At 49.6% G+C, this 21,386-nt stretch overlaps 1 protein-coding gene across 2 annotated transcripts in view; it reads right to left on the minus strand.

Moving 5' to 3' along the window:
- atp8a1 (ATPase phospholipid transporting 8A1) overlaps positions 1–21,386 on the minus strand; it is an 88,643-nt gene that overhangs the window by 28,817 nt on the left and 38,440 nt on the right. For both annotated transcript variants that reach the window (XM_067247247.1, XM_067247246.1), the window contains 11 exons: positions 19,095–19,167; positions 15,835–15,940; positions 14,389–14,471; positions 13,497–13,546; positions 13,135–13,204; positions 12,598–12,682; positions 11,982–12,121; positions 9,840–9,978; positions 7,136–7,200; positions 1,456–1,628; positions 117–300 (listed from right to left, as the gene is read on the minus strand). In XM_067247247.1, the coding sequence (XP_067103348.1) occupies positions 117–300; positions 1,456–1,628; positions 7,136–7,200; positions 9,840–9,978; positions 11,982–12,121; positions 12,598–12,682; positions 13,135–13,204; positions 13,497–13,546; positions 14,389–14,471; positions 15,835–15,940; positions 19,095–19,167 (1,168 nt within the window). The remainder of the gene's footprint in view (positions 1–116; positions 301–1,455; positions 1,629–7,135; positions 7,201–9,839; positions 9,979–11,981; positions 12,122–12,597; positions 12,683–13,134; positions 13,205–13,496; positions 13,547–14,388; positions 14,472–15,834; positions 15,941–19,094; positions 19,168–21,386) is intronic.

Raw genomic sequence — 21,386 nt, forward strand, 5'->3', positions numbered from 1 at the left:
TCTACCCCCCGGGCCCTCCACCCCCCGGGGCCTCTACCCCCCGGGGCCTCTACCCCCCGGGCCCTCCACCCCCCGGGGCCTCCACCCCCCGGGCCCTCCACCCCCCGGGGCCTCACCTGGGCGATGGAGTAGTCGGAGGAGTTGGCCGCCTGCAGGCCCTCGTTGCCGGAGATGCCCACGCCCACGTGAGCCGTCTGGATCATGCCCACGTCGTTGGCGCCGTCGCCTATAGCCAGTGTGATCACCTTCACCTGCTTCTTCACCATCTCCACCACCTCCGACTTCTGCAGCGGGGACACCCTGAGGACAGCAGGAACACAGGAAGCTGCAGTGAAGTCAGTGTCAGAGTGATTGAGTACATTAGGGCTTTTCCTGTATAAACATGAGACATGTCTGTTATTACACCTGGTAGCAGCTGTGCACAAAGCCAGACAGCGCGCTCACAACGGAGGATCTCTTGGACAGCCGTCCACATTTCTCCAAACTCACATGAGCAATTGATCTCATTTTCCGGCTAATAATTCGGCCTCGTGGACGTTTTCTCGTTCCCCTCCAGTCTGACAATCCCCCATGACCTCTGTCTGCCTGGCTGACCTGCCTGGCTGGACCAGTAACCTAGAGGCTCATCTGCCACATCCTGCAAACCCTTCCTTTATGAGCCCCCCCCGCTCAGAGGCGGACGGACAGCGAGGCTGGAGGGGAGCATCCCCGACCGTGCAGCGCTACCACCGCCGGCCGGGCTTTAAAAGTGATGAACAGCACGGCGGGTCTCTCGAGAAAGGTGTCGTAAACGCTATGTCATCGTTACGCTAGCTAGCGAATCCCCTCGAGACCATTTACATGCTGTTTTCTACATGCTTAAAGACGCTCCATTCATCCCTCCGGGGTCTGCTGGCGGTCCTGGGCTGGGTAATGAGGAGAGACTCGGAGGAAGAAACAGGCTGACGTCATCCGCTGGATGGAGGCAGTGGCACCTGTAGTTTGTTGTTTTTCTTAGAGCATGGCGCTGATTTTTGGCCCAGACTTGGTCACGGTCGCTTGGCCGCTTAAGTACTTCCTTTTATTTATGTGACCCGGGCAGATCAACAGAGCACCCCGTCATCATTTGAGGTGATGTTTTTAATTTGACTACCTCAGGTTTTAAGTTGCAGTTGTAAAGTACATGGCAAACTAAAGACTAATACATAAAAATATTTCCTTTTGACCTGATTTGCTCCTGCAACACATATGCCTAAAGGGTTTGGGTTAGTCATGAGTCTCATTTCAATCAAGGCAGACACGTGAGGTAAAACTGAGTCACTACCTGAAAAGTAAATCAATAGTTTGACAGATATTTGACCGCATCACTGTGGGGGTACCTGTGAAGTAAGTGTCTCCTTGATAACAGTCAGCTGAGGGAATTCTTCATGAATACTGACCTCTAAGTCTAGATTTCCCATGATGCCTTGCTCTTACCTGCAGCATATCACAGCCTTGCAGGACAGGGCCAGGTCAAGGAAGTATTGGCGCGCTCCAAACGTGAGGGCGTATTTCAGCGTCTTTCCGTCAATGATGAGGGCAAAGTCGTTCTCCTTGTGGAGGGCATCTCCCAGCATGCCACAGTGGTGGCTGAGTGTCTCTCTGGTGGCCTGTTAAAGCACAAATAAAAATATATTTTTTATGATTACACCAAAACCATGGCAACATATTTCAACATATTTTCAAGTAATAATTTACCCTTCGATGACCATAAATGGTTTAACAATACGTCTCATTTTCCCATATAGTAAAGTTGTGCAAGTCAGTTAAAATATTAGTTTATATTACTTAATACATTGACAGAACATACATAATAACAACTACCCACAAAAAACACGCTATGCTTCATAAAAAACGAGTTTGATGGCTCATTTGAAAGAGCGTGACTTCACATGGTATTAACCGTTATTGACAGCAGTCGAGGGAGGAGAAGGAGAGGGTCTGCTTTCTCAAGCACTTTAATCATTTGTTCTCAGCACCCTAGTCTGTCCATTCATCTGGGTTTTACAACCATTTTTCAGGAATGCCAAAAGCCAGCTGAATTTGTTCAAACTGGAAGCCAGGAATATTTCCACAGGCTGATTAAACCTGGACAAATTTAATCACCTCTGACATGAAAAATACAGATCCTGTATTTGACCTCTCTGTTAGTGTTATGTTTCAACTATGAAAACGATCCTTCCAATACGGACTAGGCCTTAAATCGGAGACTGTTATTGTAAGGGTTAGCATGTGCAGGCGGAGGGGTTATGTTTGGCTGGAGATTGCACCGAACCATCGTATGATTTCGTCCATAAAAAAAATACAAATCCCATGATTCCTGGATCATCTGCTGGAGCCATGAGCAGCGCTCGTAAACGCATCATCTCCTGCGAGCGCAGACACCCGAGACAACGGGTGTCACACAGACCCAGGCGATGAGCGTTTCAAGTCTAGAAGCGAGACCAGGCTAGGTCACACAGGATCCCGTGCATATAGCTCAGGTTTCAGGGGCCGAGTCAGAGACAGGCTGGTGAGGTACAGTAAGTCACAGCAGGCCCATCCATTCTCAGAAGCCCAGTGCTGTCTACCTCCTTAAATCAAGCTGTTAGAAAGATAAGCCATGGCATGTCCACTCCTGTAGCTCGGTTCAAGCTGCAGTACGGCAGCTGCCTGACCTGTTTCGGCCATGTTTTACAGGCCCGGTGAAGGGGATTCAGATCTTGGCCAAGACACGACTTCTCCATGGGGTGGAAGTTCAGAACCCTGAATGGATGTATTGTCAAGTCTGATGATATATGCTGCAGTGATGACGGGGCGAGGCTGAAAGGATATAAACACGAGCATCACCAGCTGGATTACGTGCTCACGTTGAGGACTCCCAGCATCCGCCACTCAGGAAAGCCTGGGGTGGACAGAAGCCATGATGTCATCCTTTCATTTGGGTAAGAAAAGAAAAGAAAAAAAAAACGTCCATCTTCAGCCAGATGGTGAGGTCATCAGGAGGATAAACCAATCACAGATCCCTTACAGGAGGCCGGAGCAGGTACTGACGGGACGTGTTTATTAGGAGGGTGGGATAGGATGTGTGCCATCTACTCCCGGAGCTGTGCCTGTGCATACATTACTAGAAGTAATACTACCTAGTCTTCCTGCTGGGAAATGACACTGTCTCAAACCTCAACCTGAGCAACTGATTACATGGTTACAAATGCAGATACGCTCTGTCGAATGTCCCTCAATTTCAATTATTGCTGTCTGATTAAAGCCATGGAGATGATCCCCGCCATCGTGACTGCACAGATGCAGCGTGACAAAGAAACGTATTGCTGGTGCACTGGTGGACTTCCTTTAAACTGGGCTCATGCCAGGAAAAATAAGACAAGACTGACGTCTTCCTGTTTACAGTTCAACACGCAACATTTCAAATTTCAATCGAATTGTGTAAACGGACCTTCAACAATTCTAACAAAGTTAGGAGTTTCGTGATGCAGGAAATCAAGCATGCAGATGAGTCGGGATACACAAAGTGAACTTGGATACGAGGATAAGATCAAGGACCAGAACAACTCTGTTTCCCAGCATCTCTGTCCACCAGCTGTACTTGCTACATAACAGCTGCTGCAATCTCAGATCACGGGAGAACAGCGGAAGAAACCGGAAGAGAACACCAACAAATGTCCATGTATGTATGGACAAAGCCCCATGGCAAAGCACGGTTTATTAACCAGATTTCGAGAAAAGGTCCCACACTCAGTGAGGTCTCATATTTTTTTAGGGGTTGGTCTGAGTGTGATGTGCGTGCGTTATGTGGCCAACACGTGTGTGTGTGTGTGTGTGAACACCTTCAACAGAGTTACGAGACCCGACTGGGTCCTTCTAACCAGAAATCGCCACCTCAGGTCACACCTAACGCATTCACCAGATGGTCGGGCCAGGCGTGACAATTATGAGTTCTGGGTGGCTTGCTGGTCATGAGAGAAGCTGAGGTGAGGAGGGAGGGGTCCTGGGAAGGTGAGGGGGTCGCACACCTCGGGGCAGCGAGATTGCACCAACGGGACCACGCAAACCTTTCCCTGGCATAACAAAGCTCTGAAACTAGAGCTTAAAAGGAAATATTTGCTAAGAAAGGGTTATGAAGGGAAGAGATGGAGAGAGAGGCAGGGAGGAGGAGGGCGGACGTGAGGAGTCCTACACGAGCACGGCCGTCCCTGACGGGGACCAAGACGTACGCCGGCCGGAGAGGAAGATGAGCGTGCACGTGCGTGCACGTGTGTGTACGTGTGTGCACGTGCGGCAAGCCCTCGCTCTTGGAGAGCCAGCACAGAGAAGCACAGCACCGTGCTGGACATCTGTCTGCAGCCCTGGAACAAGGAGGAGAGCTGCCTGACCTGGGAGATGAAACAAGACCGCATTTAAAACCAAACACCGGCGTATGGCCGTGCCACATGTATATATACTTTGTAAACTACATCTCCTGAAAGTGTACTGGATGTGTTCGGGTATAAGCTATTTATCATAAAACATGATTAGAGCAGTTAAACACTAAGGCTATTTCCTCAAGTAGGGACCCTCATTTCCACTCATTTCCACTGAGGAATTCTAGGTCTAATGCAAGTTGCCTCCTTTTAAAGCCTCTTTGTTATGGCTATACCAGCAATTTTAGCCTATGTGACTCAGTAGTGTTTGGTTTAGGAGAGGCTGTATGGAGTCCATTCAGAAATACATAAGAGCCTCCATCAAGACTGAGCTCCAGTGTTGATGTAGCTCTCGAGTGATATAGCCAACAGGACATGACACACTTGATGGGGATTTTGGGGTAGAAAGGAAATGATGACGTTTGTCTAATACAGACATGAAGGCACCAGAGGAAGGAGAATTTCTGGCCTGTTGAGATGGACACGCACACACACAGTCCCGCTCAGATCGTGTCTAGACGCCGGTTTACCAGCTCCACCTGTCACTCCACATCAGGCCGAGCGACTAGTGATGTCTGAACGGACATTCCCCACCAAATCATCCTCTTTTCTGCCCGTCCAAACGCTGCAGCGCTGCCTCTGCAGAGTCCAGTTGTTTGGAGCGAGGGCCTGCATGTTATGGCCATGTGGAAACTCTCAGTCCTTGGCCCTCCGTTGAGTCCTCTGGCTAAACGAGTTACTAAGCAGGAGTTGAAGCTTCACTTAATGGCCCCCGCTCCCTCTCAATCCTAGTTGTAGAACGCGTTTCAATTTGCTTCTCCTGGGATCGAAATATTTAACGCAGAGGATGTTTAGGTGGGCTTTCAAGCCGTCTAAAACTTCGCCTCTCTTTGATAACCGTTTCTAAACAGCAGAAGGGAAGACTTGCTCCAATTACTTGCTTTGGCAACATGAGAGCACTCCAGTTCCCAGCCCCGCTGGCTCTTCGCTCAGCGAGCGCCGACTTTGGAGAGGGAGGGGGGGGGGGTGTTCGGGGTCCGTGTTTTAACAAACAACCCTATGTAAGCATCTGCGGAGCCACAGGAGAATGGGAGCTGACATTTCAAAGGGCGCTCCGCCGTGCTTTACGGACGGCGGGGCTGAGACTTCTACCTCCACTTCATTTATCATGCTAAACGACCGGCCGACAGAGTGAAAGCCGTCCGTCGTCGCCGCATCCCCCTCGGACGTTTCCCCCCCCCAGCCTTCCTCCTTCCTGCCGTCCCTGCGCCCCCTCGTCCGACACGGCGAGGGCTTCCTCCTCCGTCCTCGGCTCCTCTCCCCCTGCTTCCTCTCCGAGGAGCAGCAGCAGGTCGGCCCTCTTCCTTCCCAGCGACAACAGACAAGACTCTCCCGCCAGGAGCCTGGTAAAAAGAGATGTGCGTGTGCGTTGGGTTTCCCTCCGGCTGTCTCTTCACTGTTTAGGGATACATTGCAAAAGAGAGACATGGAGGCTCCTGGAATCTATCTGGTCCACTCTCGTTTGGCCCCTAAAACCTTTTATCTCCCCCAGGGCCTATGACTAGATGGAGTTCACAGGATTGCCTCTGACAGAGATATCCTCCCTGGATAGGGTTATCTCCTCTGGACAGAGAGAGTGAGAGAGAGTGAGAGACACACGGGGGCGGGAGGGATATAGACAGAAACAGACAGATGGGTAAATAGATGTGGGGTTTGAGGAGACTACCGAACAAAGAGAAATTATGATCAGGCCAGAGGGGTCAAAACGGCCGACCGGGCGAGGTGTTAGCAGCTCCGACCTGACGTTCGTCAGAGAGTCGCTTTGACAACACGTTGACAGGATGAGCCCTCCCCAAACACACAGGCTCCAGTCCCAAACCTCCGGCGCTGGAACGGCACGACGGCCTGAGCCGCCCTTCATCCAACCTCCAGCAGACATCCAGTGATCACGCTGCCAGGCTGATACAGATCAGCAGCACTCACAGGAACACACAGCGCGTGGAGTCCTAAGCTCGGATTAACCTGTCATTGGGTCACGATATTTGTGGTAGTGAGGATTTACATTCTTAGAGAGACCAGGGTGCAAACATGCCCAAGGGTTTTTTTTTTTTTCACGCGAGAGAAGGATTATGATGACGGTTGTGGCTGAGAGGGAGCTGTGAGAGATTGGAACACTGAGTGATGAGTCAAAGACCCAAGAAGAAGTGAACACAAGTAGAAACTATGCTAAAACCTTAAAGGTACAATAGGTACGTTTTTTTTCAGTATAAAATGAAAACTTGTGTCCCCTATAAACATGTTATGTAAGCTAATGAGGCCCACTGAGAGTTCTTTAGCAACACATGCAGCTCGGTGCCAGAATGGCCATTTCTAATGTTGGAGTGGCCTTCTACTTTCCATCCAATTATGTTCCAGCAATTCTGTTCCAGCCAATCGCCTTCGGCAAGCAGGGCCTTCCTCCTTGGCTTATTTAGTGAAACCACAATCAATCAAACTTGAGCAAGAGGAAAGCGAGGGCGTTCACACAAAAATGGAGGAATTGAAAATCACTTTCTCATATTTGAATTAATGTTATTGCAGCTTTCGCCTATAACTCTCATTTGAGAGGAGAAACAATGGAGGATTGTACGTTGGTATTACAGTAGATGACTGTTAAAGGAAAATGACAAGGGTCTTGTAAATGTTTATCAATTCATGAATCCACAATTTGATCTACTCACGTCAAGAGTGTCTTCATTGATCACCAGCATGCCCATGTTCTTGGTCAGCAGTTTGCAGGAGTGTCCTGTGGAGATAAATGTGAAGAGAAGAAATTCTGTTCAAGGAACTACAAACAGTGAAGAAGTCCTCAAATATCTCCATCACACTACTCAGTTATACTAAACCAAAAAGATGACCCTGAACAATCTGATCTCTCTCCCATACGGTCCTCCCGAAGGCTAAATTGGTGTGAAAAGAAAAACAAACATGCCAATGCATTAGCTACTCCAGGGTCGGCCTCCAGTCTATCAAAGTCTGGAGACAAGACTGATGACTATGTTTACATGCCCGCTTCCTGCTTTATGAGCCAGTTACACCTCTCCCTCTCCCTCTCTCCCTCTCCCTCTCCCTCTCCCTCTCTCTCTCTCTCTCCCTCTCCCTCTCCCTCTCCCTCTCCCTCTCCCTCTCCCTCTCTCTCTCTCCCTCTCCCTCTCCCTCTCTCTCTCCCCTCTCTCTGTTTGTTCAGCATGGCTCCCCTGGGGGCAGCCATCTTGGTTGTGGGATGAGACAGACGCCCAGGGCTGCCTCAGGGGTCAGAGATGGGAGATCCCTGGGGGAAAGCAGACACCAGGCCTGAATCCTCAGCCTAATCCCTGCCCTATCACAGTTCACCATCTGTGGATTGACCGCACCAAAAAGTGGAGACCGCTGTTTGTCGAAGAGGGTTAGCCATAAAACCTAAAGCTATATGAATGAGAGAGTATATGGGAGGGTATGTAAAGTAGGAAAGTAGAGAGATCCTACATAAACACTGCTGTGGCTGTCCTCGCACACACACACACACACACACACACACACTCACACACACACAGAGAGACACACAGAGGGGGTCTTGTATAAGGAAATGAACAGGTTTCACTTCCAGAGCTCAAATCAACACAAAACAGGGTCTGGGTCTGGGCCAGGCAGATTGTTTTTTTAAGTGTTAACTTGCAAACTTCCAAAAATTAGCCGGTGTGTGGAAAACGTTTCTCCACCTCAACACCCCACACCTCAGCCCTCTAGCTGACCTCCACCACAGCCCATTTAATGTGTTAATGTTAAAAGGCTCACTTGACTCAAACTAAACTACCTTTTACGTATTACCAAGTAAACTCCTCCCCTCTGTGAAGCCCTGGCCGACCTAAACAACACAGTTCTCAGAGGCGTTGGGCAATGTTTTCAACGCAACACTGTGTCACATGACTAACCCCCTTAGAGAGCGACTAGGGAGGTGATTAAGGATGCTAATTGTGGTCATAGCAGGCTCCCGGCAATGTGGGCACTGAACTGAGCGGCACTCAGATTGTACACTCCACAGTAGTGCATGGTGAGGGAGAGGGGGGGCGGTAGGGGGGGGGGGGCTTGTGTTAGCGTTGGCAGCCGGGGGTGTGTGTCTGACCTTTCATGTCCTACTCCTAGAAGGGACGCATCCCCCACGGCCAAAACTAACTCACTTTCTGTTTACTTGCCTGTCCTCACTCCAGTTGCCTTATGGGAGATGGAGTCTAGCCTCACGCCTGGCCAGCAGGCAGTGTGCTTTCATGGAGCCCAGGCCACACTCTGCCTTTAACGGCACATGGCCTTTTACCAAGGGCAGCTCCCAGCTCGGCTTGGTGTGATCTCATAGCTGAGTGCTCAGGCCTGCCAGTAACATATGGTGTCAGAGTGGTTATGTCACTCCAGGTCATTTTCCGACGGACTGGACTAAAACGGTGTCAATTTTCCCAGTTCCTGCTGCTGGGCAAGTCAAACCAAACAGACTCGGCCATGTTACAGAAGCTGAAAACAGGGTAAACAGAGTCGGATTTGACCGGTTCTTCTCCAGATGAGAGCTTCTTTCACGGAGCGGGGCAGCCAGGAGAAGAGGCGGGTGATGGGAAAGCGAACGCGACAAGCCGGCCTCGCCAGCACATCGTGCTGAAAGGAGCGGCCGGCCCTTGGCAGCGGGGATCACTTTTCAGCGAGGAAAATGGTAAAAAACAAAGTCAATATTGAGTGGGTTTTTACAGAGCAACGCAGTCAAGCGGCGGGCCTGTAAAAAGACTTCCTGTGAGCGTGTGCAGAGCCTCCTCACAGCTGGGCACGGGGGCACAAAAGGCTGATTCAGCCCCACGGTGGTAGGTGGCCACAAACGGAGGTCCTTTTAAATATCTATTTTCCCAGAGACTCTTTTAAGGAGATTGCCGTTTTCGGAGGCCTGCGCAGTTTGCAATTTACCCTAATAAGCCCACATCTAAAGACTACAGGCCGCCATGTTCTTCTAAGAGGACGCCTGGCCCCTACGCATGGCCCTCGGCCCCTCTGACTGCTCCGACTAGCCCGGCAGGGTCTAACCCCTGTGGTGGCCAGGAATGTATGAGGCTGTTTGTGTACGTGTGTTTGTTATTTTGGCTCATGTCGATGTAGTCCAGCAATACATCATGTGCATTAGGAGGCGTACGCGCTGGTGGAGGCACGGTCGACAGGGAGCTGTGAGGATGGACCGCAGTGCTGACTTACTGTAAGTGGCTGTCTGAGGTTGGCCTCGGTACCACAGACCAGACTCACCTGTGGGTTTCCATTTGGGCCGTAAAGTGATTCCGAATTATTTCATCTGCTTTTGGTTACAGACAACCCTGGACTACTCCTAGTTTATGGGTGAAGCGCCTTGAAGTGAAATAACATGTGGAAAACTGTCATTACCGATATTAATGGCCGTCTCCTGCTTGTCTCCGGTCAGGATCCAGATCTTGATGTCGGCCTTCATCAGGGTCTCGATGGTCTCGGGGACCTTGTCTTGGAGTTTGTCCTCGATGGCGGTGGCTCCCAGCAGCTGCAGGTTCTACACAGCACCACCACACCAGAGCAGAGGAGGAGGAAGAGGAGGAGGGAGGAAGAGATGGGGGGAGGGTGGAATAGAGGAAAATTGAATGTGAGAGGGGCTTTACAATGTCATGTGTCAGAGAAAAATGAGGGTCCGGACTGTGTCACTCATTGGCACTCTTGTTTTCCCCCTCGTCAGCTGCTCTTGTTTTTTGCCCCCCAAAACTACTGAGGGTTGAAGGTTGTAGTGAGGGGGGGAGAGAGGGGGGGGGGGGGTAGACTGTGAAGCCAGACTGGGTTGTGTGTAATGTGTATGTTGGTAGCAGAGGGAGAGAGAGACAGAAAAAAAGGCCGAGAAAGAAAGAGTGACAGAGAAAGAGAGAGACTGAAAGAGTGGGAGAGAGGGAGAGAAAGCGCCTGAAGAGAGAACTACAGCCTCGCTCGGCCGGCGACACACACAAACACACGCACACTCGTGTGTAGTTCTTGTGTGTTTTTCTCAGGAAGCCAGTGGGTCTTTGAAAGCCGGTCAGGGGCTAGCATGGGCCTGAGGGTTTGACAGGACCCAGGAGAGGAGAAGGGAGCCAGCTGCAGAAGGGAGGCCAGGGGTGCAGCGGTCAAACCTCCCCAAAGAGCAGTGACCTGAGCCTGGCTACCAGTGGATCTAGAGCCCCTGCCTCCACACACACATGCACACAGGAGAAGGCTGGGGGTACCACGCGAGGGATTAGGTTGTATTTGTTCATGGTAAAAACATTTGCATTACAGTTCCTTCAACTAATTCAACCCCATGAGCTAAATTACTGAGATTTACATTGTTTTGCCCTTTCTGGAAAAGGTTTCAAATAATCTAATTTGGACTGTTAATTAAAAACCATTCATGTTCTACTGATGTTAATGGCAGTCATGTGAATCTTGACATTTGAAACAGGAATTCTCTGAGGTCATGGACTGCACACTCCTGGTGAACACTGACAGGTTCATACAGAATGCAGGTCATGGAAATGGAAATGTTGCTGTATCCTCGGGTTAAGACACTGACAAAAACGGAATAATTGAAAATGTACAGGGTTGACCTGGTTGATTACATGCAATTATTATTCAGTGCATGATGAAACAGGTACCAAGAAAAGACATCTGTTCATACTTGAGATGCGTACATGGTTTTCTCTGGACCACGGGTTTCAAGAGGAGTGGAAATGTCTGTGGTGCCACCTAGTGTGCTTCCCACATTCCTGCACCCATCACTCCGGCTGAAAACTTCCTGTTTACTTTGTGATTGATGAAATCCATTTGGTGTGGGCAGTGGTGAAGGCCCCAGCGCTGGGGGCTGATTTATGACCACGGCCGTCTGTGTTTGACTAGCACTTCCACATCGACGTTTCTCACAGGGAACCGATTGTACTTCCTGGGTCTGGGACAACCATCAACCACCCTCTCCTCCCCTTCCCTCTCTTCCCCCCCCCCCCCCCCCCCCCCCTCCTCACCTACCCCCTCCCCCCCTCCTCCTCCCCCCCTCTCTTGTCCTGAGCCAGCGCCACAGATCCCACCCGTAGTTCCGTCCTTCACCCAGACCAGATACCATGTGTGCTCGTGGAGCCGGCCCACGTTAATCAAGCTGAAGGGCTCAGTTCTACCAGGGCTGATTTGGATCAAGCCAGCCTCCTCGCCCTGATGTGGCTGAGTGGACGGCTATGAAACGGACGCCTTGTTGCCCCAGAAGGTAACACAGGGTAACCTGAGCATGCAGGTATGTCAACAAACAGGTCATTATCTTGTTTGCCAAGCTGATTGCTCGGTGCTGGAATGTCTTGGCTGATAGCAGTTGACTTCCGGCTATTTGTTGGCAGTGGGACTGAAACTGTGATGGATACCCTCTCAGTTTCGCACTACCGGGTGTACATCTCCTACTAGGGAACACCAAAATGTCATTCATCACACATTGAAACAGCTTTCTATTTGCACATCGTTTTGGATAAAAGTCCTTCTTCCTGTTTGCAACTGGAATCTCAGTCTTCTCACCTTCTCGATGAGCTCGTAGCTCTCCTCCAGTTTGAGGGCTCTGTTCTGGATGGAGGTGGAGGCTCGCTGGTACACCTCCAGCCACTGCTGGTATGTCGACTCGCTGATTTCCGCCACCGCAAAGCACAGAGTACGCAGACCTGGACGCAAGCAAGAGAACACCCGTTACCACTTCATATTATTATGTGTTGATTTAGCCGACCAAAGTGACATGCAGGGGGGATTTGAACCTGTGAGGAAGCAGGGAGATTTCCCAGGGTCGGCTGGTCCTGTGTGACACAGGCAGCTCGGCCGGTCCTGTGTAACACAGGCAGCTCGGCCGGTCCTGTGTGACACAGGCAGCTCGGCTGGTCCTGTGTCACACAGGCAGCTCGGCTGGTCCTGTGTCACACAGGCAGCTCGGCTGGTCCTGTGTGACACAGGCAGGTCGGCTGGTCCTGTGTGACACAGGCAGCCGAGCTGGTCCTGTGTGACACAGGCAGCTCGGCTGGTCCTGTGTGACACAGGCAGGTCGGCTGGTCCTGTGTGACACAGGCAGCTTGGCTGGTCCTGTGTGACACAGGCAGGTCGGCTGGTCCTGTGTGACACAGGCAGGGGGCGCTGTTCCTTCACTTACCCTCTGTAGCAAACTGCTCCAGGTGTTTCAGGGTGATGTCTTTGTACCTAGAGCTGTCCGCCAGGCGGTCATAGACCACGGTGTCCTGGGACACACATATCAGGTCAGGGTTTGTTTGTCTTCGCAAGGTTTCTGACTAAGGCATTAAAGACGACTGAGGAATTTGCATGTTATTCACTGCAACATAAAATCGCGTTTTATACAGTAACAGGATAGGGGGTGCTCTCTCTCTCTCTCTCTCTCTCTCTCTCTGTCTCTGTCTCTCTCTGTCTCTCTCTGTCTCTCTCTGTCTCTCTCTGTCTCTCTCTGTCTCTCTCTCTCTCTCTCTCTCTCTCTCTCTCTCTCTCTCTCTCTCTCTCTCTCTCTCTCTCTCTCTCTCTCTCTCTCTCTCTCTCACTCACTCTCTCTCACTCTCTCTCACTCTCTCTCACTCTCTCTCACTCTCTCCCACTCTCTCCCACTCTCTCCCACTCTCTCCCACTCTCTCTCACTCTCACTCTCACTAACACACACACACCAGGAGACAAAGACACTCACCGCCCCTTTGCAGTAGAGGCGGATCTTGCCAGATGAGGTACGCACGATAACTGACATCCTCTTCCTAACGCTGTGAGGGGAAGAGGAAAAAAAAAAACCCCGGGGTTAAGAGTTTACAACAGATAATTATCACATCTTCCACTGCAGGAACCAGGGCAGCAATCAGGAAGGTGTGTTTCAAGCACTCGCGCCTCTTTTCACGGCCTGCAAAATGGAATGTGAGGATGGCTCCAGCTGCTCTGCTGTAAGCCGCGTGCGCGCCAGGGTCGTGCAAGTACCACTTCAGAGGAAGGTCCTGGAAAACGTGGCCAAATCCAGAAACAGACCCGGTATTCATATGGAGAGGAAAACAGGCCCTTTACCTGGTGAACTCCAGCACATGCAGCAGCTCATACTTCTGCTCTCCTCCCAGCTGAACGTCCAGTCAGACAGACACAGAGAGGGAGGGAGAAGAGGGTCAGAGTCACTACAGAACATTCTGCCAGAAACCTCATCAACTCCAAACCATAATTTTTTCTGTGTCAGCCAACTATCAAACACACCTTAAGCCACCCCCTGATCCTAGTCCAATATCCTTTAATTGCCCTTTAACGGTGTTTATCTGTTGTCTGGCCCGTTCTGATAGCGGAGTAATAAGTTCACAGATTCAATTAATTTCCTTAATTGTGGAGACCACCAGGTACAATTGAGGCAGATTAAATGGTTGTTGAGGGTTTTGGAAGGCCTAATAAAAGGTTAAGGACTAGGAACAAAATGTCTTGGCAACGTGACACTCTCAGGGGTAAAATTAGAATAAGTCTTCGGTCTCTGTCTTTCTCCACCTCCACCCTCCAGTAAATGTCGTCATCAGGTTAACCAATCAGAGGAAAGAGTAGGGAGGCCATCATTTTAGATTGAGATAGGGCACAGGACAGCTCTGAAGCCTCTGTGATCCAGCAGTGTCATTTAAAGTAATGGAAGGTGTTGAGTCTGCCCTTGTGACCCATCACACACCGAAGAAGACAGCACTGAGGGATTATAGTGCTCTTTGTAATAGTCACTAGAAACATTCTGTTTACCCACACTTAAAGGCCTCCATTCTCTCCAGAGTGAGACGACAGAATCGATTTTTGATCGCACAGACATTCTCTGTCTATGAAACACAACACAAGTCTTACACGGAGGCCATTGTCTTCCCTGGCCGTGGCCATATTGGACAAGTTGTGTGCCGTGTGGAGCTTGTGGAAGGCTTCTGTAGAAAAACAGTCCTCTTACCGATTCCATGATGACACCGTTGGGGGTTCTTCCGGAGAACACGAAGCCGAGGCTCTGAGCAGCTCTCACCAGCGCACCTTCATCTGTGGAACCACAGCAGACCCCGGCTCAGTTGTGGATGGAGAGAACCACCTCCCCAACACAAACACATGCAAACCTAGCCGTGAAGAAGAGCTGCAGGCGTTCCACGCCGTCACTGATAACGACTGAGCCTATACGTACTGAAAGTTTGACATTTATGAATAAGCGTTGCATCGTTTTATGTATAAAACACTGATTTGTGGAGACAGATCTCGGCGGTGAGGTCAGCTAACAACACTGGGGTACAGGTATCCTGTAGCTGCTATGTGGGAAGCTGGAGGGCCAGAAAAACCTTTCTGCCTGTTGTTTACAGTTCACTTAGCTAGCCAGCTAGCTCTCTGCTAGCTCTCCCCATCACTGTACAGGCACCAGAGCTGTCCAACACAGTCAGTCAGGCTGAAGCCGCCCCGGTCGCCTCTGAGATGAATCTAACTATAAAAACACCACTACCCGTCATGCTTTGTTAAGCTCACAAACACAAACACATTCTGTAAAAAAATGAATAGTGTTTTTAAAAACAAACACAGCCAACTAGCAGCTCACTATCAATACAATCGAAGGGTTCAACTGTCTCTCAGCTCTGAAATATCACGTACTGTGCCTTTAAGAGGACAATGCACAATAATGACATTCTTGTGCATTGTCCTTTCAGTCTCTGTTACAGAGGAGTGGGGCAAAGCAGGAGGCTTCCTGATGCAGGGACAAGCACAGGTCTGCACAGTCATAGCACACCACAACTCACAGAGTCAAGCATCACCCTGAACAGACCAAGTGAACAAGAGCCATCTTGAGGAGCAGGAGGCCTGCTGGATAAAAGACTGGGGGATGACTCAGCATTTTGGTCTTCCTGTTTACCCTCTCCACCACTGAGGAGCATCGAGCCTTTGACTGATTAAAGAAAAACAGGTTTGACGAGGACTCTCAGATCATGTAACCCAGGCAGCTTTGTCTCGGCTGGCAACCGCATGGCAACCCTCCCGTGCGTTTCATAATGGGTCAGTTATCAGTAGTTAGCACTGACGTCTTTGTGCGAGGTGGATGTCTGCAGGGGATACTGGGGTGAGACTTCTTAGAGGCATAGGAAAGTGAAGCGGTATTAAAGCTAACTGTAAACACCAAAGGCTCAAAAGCTCCATCCTGGCAGCTGTTCAGCTTCATTCCCCTCTGTGCTTGACTTCCAACCAGCTTGGAGACTGACTGCTTCAATGTGTTAAGGTGGCGATGAGACTGGGACACTCAGGTCCAGGGTTCCACCCCTCACAAGCCTGTCACCATGTACTGTTCCCGTGGAGAGGAGGACATCTGCCCGGGCTGTCCTGAGGCTCAGCGCTGATGTGAAGACACGGCCGCGTGGGTGCTTCCTACCTGGAGAAGCGGCCTGGTAGGTGATCTTGTCATCGATGCGCTCGGGGACGGCCGTGTGACAGATGGCCATCATGGTCATGAAGTCATGGATGACAGGAGCAGTCGGCTGCAGAGAGAGAGAGCGATAGAGGGGGAGTGAGAGAGAGGGAGTGAGAGAGAGAGAAATAAAGAGAGAGAGAGAGAGAGAGAGAGGGGGAATGAGAGAGACGGAGTGAGAGAGAGAGAGAGAGGGGGGGGGAATGAGAGAGAGAGAGGGGGAGTGACAGAGAGAGAGAGAGAGAGAGAGAGAGAGAGAGAGAGAGAGAGAGAGAGAGAGAGAGTGAGAGAGAGAGATGGATAGAGGAGGAACAGAAGGAAGTGGAGGACACTGTCAGTAAATATCATTAATAACAACTCCTTTGTGATGACTGTGCAGGAGCCTCACCTCTCATACAAAGTTATACTGCATGCTGACGCTCGCTTGATTACGGGCAACAAGAAACACGGCTGGCTGGGCTAGTCAGCTGTACGGTGTGGAGCTACTGTAGGGCTGTTCAGAAGGCCTCATATGTTAATCATACTCTGTTCATGACTAGAGAGAAAAGGGGAACACTGAGATCTGATCACACTGGGGTAGTTCAATGCACCCCACTGTATTCTTGAGTTAGGGTTTCTGCAAAGACAGAACACGACTTCAAATTGCATACGAGTTCTGACTCTGGCTGACTTGTGTTCATCTGCATCTTTTATATGTAGAACACAGTTAAGTAACCCCCAGAACAAATGGCTGCTTTAATCATTACACTGTCCTCAGGTCTGTAACACAAGCTCTTTGAAGACATTTCCTTGCTCGAGAACAAAGGACTCAGGTAGAATCAAAGACCTTTTTCTAAATGAGACGGGACACGTCTTTTTTTGACCAGGTGGGTGAGGTATCGCTCTTTCTCCCAGCACTATGAATCTGTTTGGGCTGACAGGTAGGATGCCGTTTTTGAGCGAATGAGCGAATGAGTGAGTTAATGAGGAGAGAGAGTGAGGAGAGAGACTGAGGAGAGAAAGTGTGTGTGAGACTCTTTTCATGATGATTCATTTTTGTGTCATTTTCTGCTTTGTTGACGCTGACAGTGACAGAGTCAGACAGGAAAGTCAGTGAGAGAAAGAGAAGGGATGACGCAGGAAATTTCCCCGGGCTAGAATTGAACCTGGGCCCCTGCGGCAAGACCTCAGCATATGTGGTACGTGCTCTATCCGGGGCGCCCTTTGAGAGAGAGACATCAGTGGGAGACAGTCACCTAAGAGGAGAGAGCAGGAGGAGCGATACGCCTACGACCAGCTCCAACAGCCCAATAAGATGTGACAGCTAATACAGCGCCGCTGGCTAGCTACTGTGGCCGCCGCACTAATCTGTGTCACGACAACAGTGACGGACACTCATTGCTTTGGACGTGACCGGTGTGGAAAAAGTTTAGGGGAGAGGGAGAGGCTTGTGGACAGACAGACTCGAGCGCCTACTTTACCATCCCTAAGCCCAAACATACATCACTGAAAAGGACACACACACAGAGAGAGAGAGAGAGAGAGAGAGAGAGAGAGAGACAGAGAGAGACAGAGAGAGACAGAGAGAAAGAGAGAGAGACTGTGCGGCCACGGAACTTGTCCAGTGACTCAGGAGATAGTGAAAAGCACCAGAGGGCATGTTTATTTTAGTCTGCACCCCAGACCGCCTGCACGCCAGCCCCTCGCAAGCTTCTGTATCAACATGGCTCCACACAAACAGCCCCCAGACATGCTAAACTGTTAATGACAGGAATTAGTCATGTTTAAGTAAGGCCATTCTCTCAGGATGTACACACAGATGGGCCTGGGAGAAAGTAATGCTATTCTGTTCCTTTAAGACATGTGAGCGCAGAGAGTGATGGGCCGTTAAACATCTTGCCGACGGAGATGGAAAAGAAACGCTGTCTGTACATTCAACTTGGGAGTTGAAACATCAAAGGGAAGTCATGAGATGAAGGTGAGAAGGGGGTGAGAACAGGTTCAGGTAGAGAGATCAAGTTCTAGAAAACATCAATAAGGGGCCTCATTCTAACCATTTGAGATGGGAGAAGAGTTGATCCATCAAGATTATCTTCTCAGACCAAAGGAACATGTAATAAAACTCTAGCAAAACCACTAGCCAGAAAATGAATCTTCATGTAATCCTTCCGCAGGTTTCTAAACAATGGCCCCGCTTGTTCCCTTTGTCTGTAATTAGGGCCCGACACATGGGTATCTATATGCAATTAAAGAGGATCTTGGCCAAAGTCATTAGTGTGTAGAGAGTTTGCTGCGTGTCATAACACGGCAAACATCACAGCAGGATGACTTTTCCTTGGCGGGCGAGCGTGTAGCGCTTAATGAGACGTGACATCCTGCCTCTGACGCGGTCTGACGACCTGCCGACTCAACCGACCAATCAATCAAGGCGTCTGAGGATCTCACCACGCAAGGTGGTGGCAGCTGTATATCTGTTTCTACACTTGTACTACAAGGTAGAATTTGGGGACCATGTTATTTCTCTCTAATTGATTTCTGGGAGAATTGTAAACCATTGATAAAAAAGTACTTGTAGGATGGGCTGATGCTTAGTCCATTGTGAGAAAGTAATAAAAGCGATTTTTTTTCCAAACAGAATCAAACAGCTACTACTGCTACAGTGCCAGTGAAACGGGAATTTCTGAAGTTATTATAGTAACTGTCAAAACATCACTGATTAGTTGTGTGATAAGCTTTGCTGGATGAGTAAATCATGATTACGGGATTTAAGTAGGCTACTAATTGCATCACACAGAGTATGGAAATAAAAACTACCCCTCCCAGTTCAAATGAGATAATTAGGCCTTGTTTGTGCATCTGTGTTTACCCCAGAATATGAGGAAAACATTAGTCACCTTCTCAGCTAGATTTTAATCAAACTAATGCACGGAATAGCAAGAACAGTTGGCTTGATTTAAACACAAGTCAACAACATTTCAAGAGTCTGAGATACAGAAACGCGATAAGGAATAAGCATTATTGCACAGCTTAAGAGATATTGCAAAATAATTGGTTTCTTAGGGCAAACACGCTAACATCACAACCCTGGAGTTAACAGACTTTTTACTACTAAGTGTACAAAAATGGCTTCACTCCAGAATCCACCTGCATTGGAAATTACTCTGAACAACTGTGCTCCAACTTCCTGCTCCACCCCTCAACTCAGCCCTTGCCTGTGGGGGGTGGGAGACGTGGGAGTTACTTACGTGATTACTTTGGAGGTTTTCCAGTAAGCTGGGGTCATTAAATCCGGCCTCCTCCGATGACTGTATGCTGTGACTGTGGAGAAGAAAAGAAAGGAAGAGACAGCGAGAAAGAGTGAGAAAGAGAGAGAGAGAGACAAAGGAGAAGAAGAGATGTGTAAAAGGAAAGCAGTTGTTGACATTGGACATGGGGTTTTCACTTGACTAGATAATGAGGAAGCACTTTATTGGCGCACAGATATAGGATTACACTGTATGACGTTGGACAGTGCAACTCTTCCCATGTTGACAGCGAAACAACCTCTGAGAGAAATCAGAGGCCTGTGGAAGGGCCATCCAACAGATGCAGAGGAAATAGAGATGAGGTGGGAAGGGGCTGAGGTTGATGGGGAGGGGGGGATTATTGGCTTACACAGGTTACCAGGGTTCCGGAATGACTCGTGACCTCATGGGAACATTCATTCAGTTCAGCTTCTCCTCGCACGCCCCCTGCTCTCCCCTCCTGGAGCCCCTACGTGACCTCTCAACAGTCTCACAACACACACACACTCCATGCCTCGATAAAAGGGGAATGGGCTATAACTTCCAAAAAAATTACAATAACACAAAAGTAAGGGTGAAACGGCATATAAAGTACGCTATGGTGAATGGCGGTATATTACTGGTGCACACTAAACAGGATGACAGGGAGCACGTCGGCGCAGACAGAGGGATGAATTGAACGTCGTCCCCCCGGCCCAGCAGGATTAAGTACAGCTGACCACACGTTCTTCACATATCGATTGGTGATTCGGTGATAAATAGCCGGCCACAAATTATATAGCCTTCACGGAACACGCCTGGATGGAAATGTTACCCGGCTGTCATTAGCAACCGTAATAAGTCTTCCTACTTGCTAGCCCTGCGACTTAAAAGTTAAGACTCTAAAGACCACCTTGCAATATTGCCTGGAAGTCCACAGCAAATGTTGCTTTGGGGAGGATGTCTGGGAGAAATGCAATTATGCCCAGGCAGAGGCTGACAACGTGTGCTACCCAGAATAGATGTTTCGGAGGAGCTGAGATATCTATCACACTCACGGGCCTGTATTAAAATATGGCAGGGTGCAAGCAGGAAACCATTTCTCCATGTTCCAGCCCCCCCACAGCTCCTTCCCAGGGACGCAGACACACACGGGTGCACTTTAATGCTTCTCGGTTATTGTGTTAGATGAGCTCATTTACGGCATCCTGTTTTGCATTTCTCTTGTGGACTTTATCGTGTCTTGGTGAATCTGCAGTTTCAGAAAAGGAGAGCTCGCCACACAACGGTGGGTTTCCTGTTGTCTTGCTGTTACGGCTTTGTGAAAACACACATCTATACTCGGGGACCAAGACAACATACACAAGCGAGGGTCTTACACACTGTAGGCATGGACGGAGAGGACCGATACAGGAAAGGGCTGGGTTTTAACTCCACAAACCCTTTTGATTTACACAGAAAATCCAGCCGTCTGGTCTTGGTGTATAAAGCCATGGAGGCGCAGTCAGCCTGTAGCTTGATCTGCAGCAGCCCTGCCCTGCTGTCCAGCTCCATCGTCCTGATGAGATTCCAGGGGCTGAGGCTGATCGGGGAGGACTGTCAGATATTGATTACCTGCTGGCCAGCAGGGATTCCGTCACCATGGGAACGAGGGTGACGGTTGTTCGCACTTGATCTGTACGTGCCTCGCTGCCTCGCAGATCTGTTAACCCTTGTGTTATCTTCGGGTCATTCTGACCCATCAGTCATTGTGACCCACCGTCGTATTGCGACAAATTTACCTCATACAAAAACAAAGTGAAGCATTTTCTTTTAACTGTCGGGCTGTCTCAGACTCCCCACATTGGAATGGTTAAAAGAAAATTATTTTTATTTGTTTTTGTTTTGGGTAAAATTGGGTAAACACAACGATGGTTCGTTATGAACCTTTGGGTCATGTGACCCGAAGGCAGCACGAGGGTTAAAGGGAGGACGCCCTGTCCCTGTCCCCCCGCCGCTCAGACGCTAACACGGACGCTCGGACTTCACATGTGACGGGAGGTGAACGGGTCTAACTTGTCTGGCGGAACTGAGGTACCGGAGCTTGTTGTCGACGCACTTTGAAAAGTGAAGTACGGGAGCCTGCTATGGACACACTTAGACATGGAAAGTGTTGAGACGGAGGAAGAGAGATTCTAAAGAATGTCACGTCGAGAGATTCCTAATGAAAGTAATGATGAAACAACAAGAGTGAGAGCCGGGAACCCTCTTGAGAGGTGAGATTGCTTTAGGATT

The sequence above is a fragment of the Osmerus mordax genome, chromosome 12 (assembly GCF_038355195.1).
Source record: "Osmerus mordax isolate fOsmMor3 chromosome 12, fOsmMor3.pri, whole genome shotgun sequence".
In the NCBI taxonomy this organism is placed as follows: Eukaryota; Metazoa; Chordata; class Actinopteri; order Osmeriformes; family Osmeridae; genus Osmerus; species Osmerus mordax.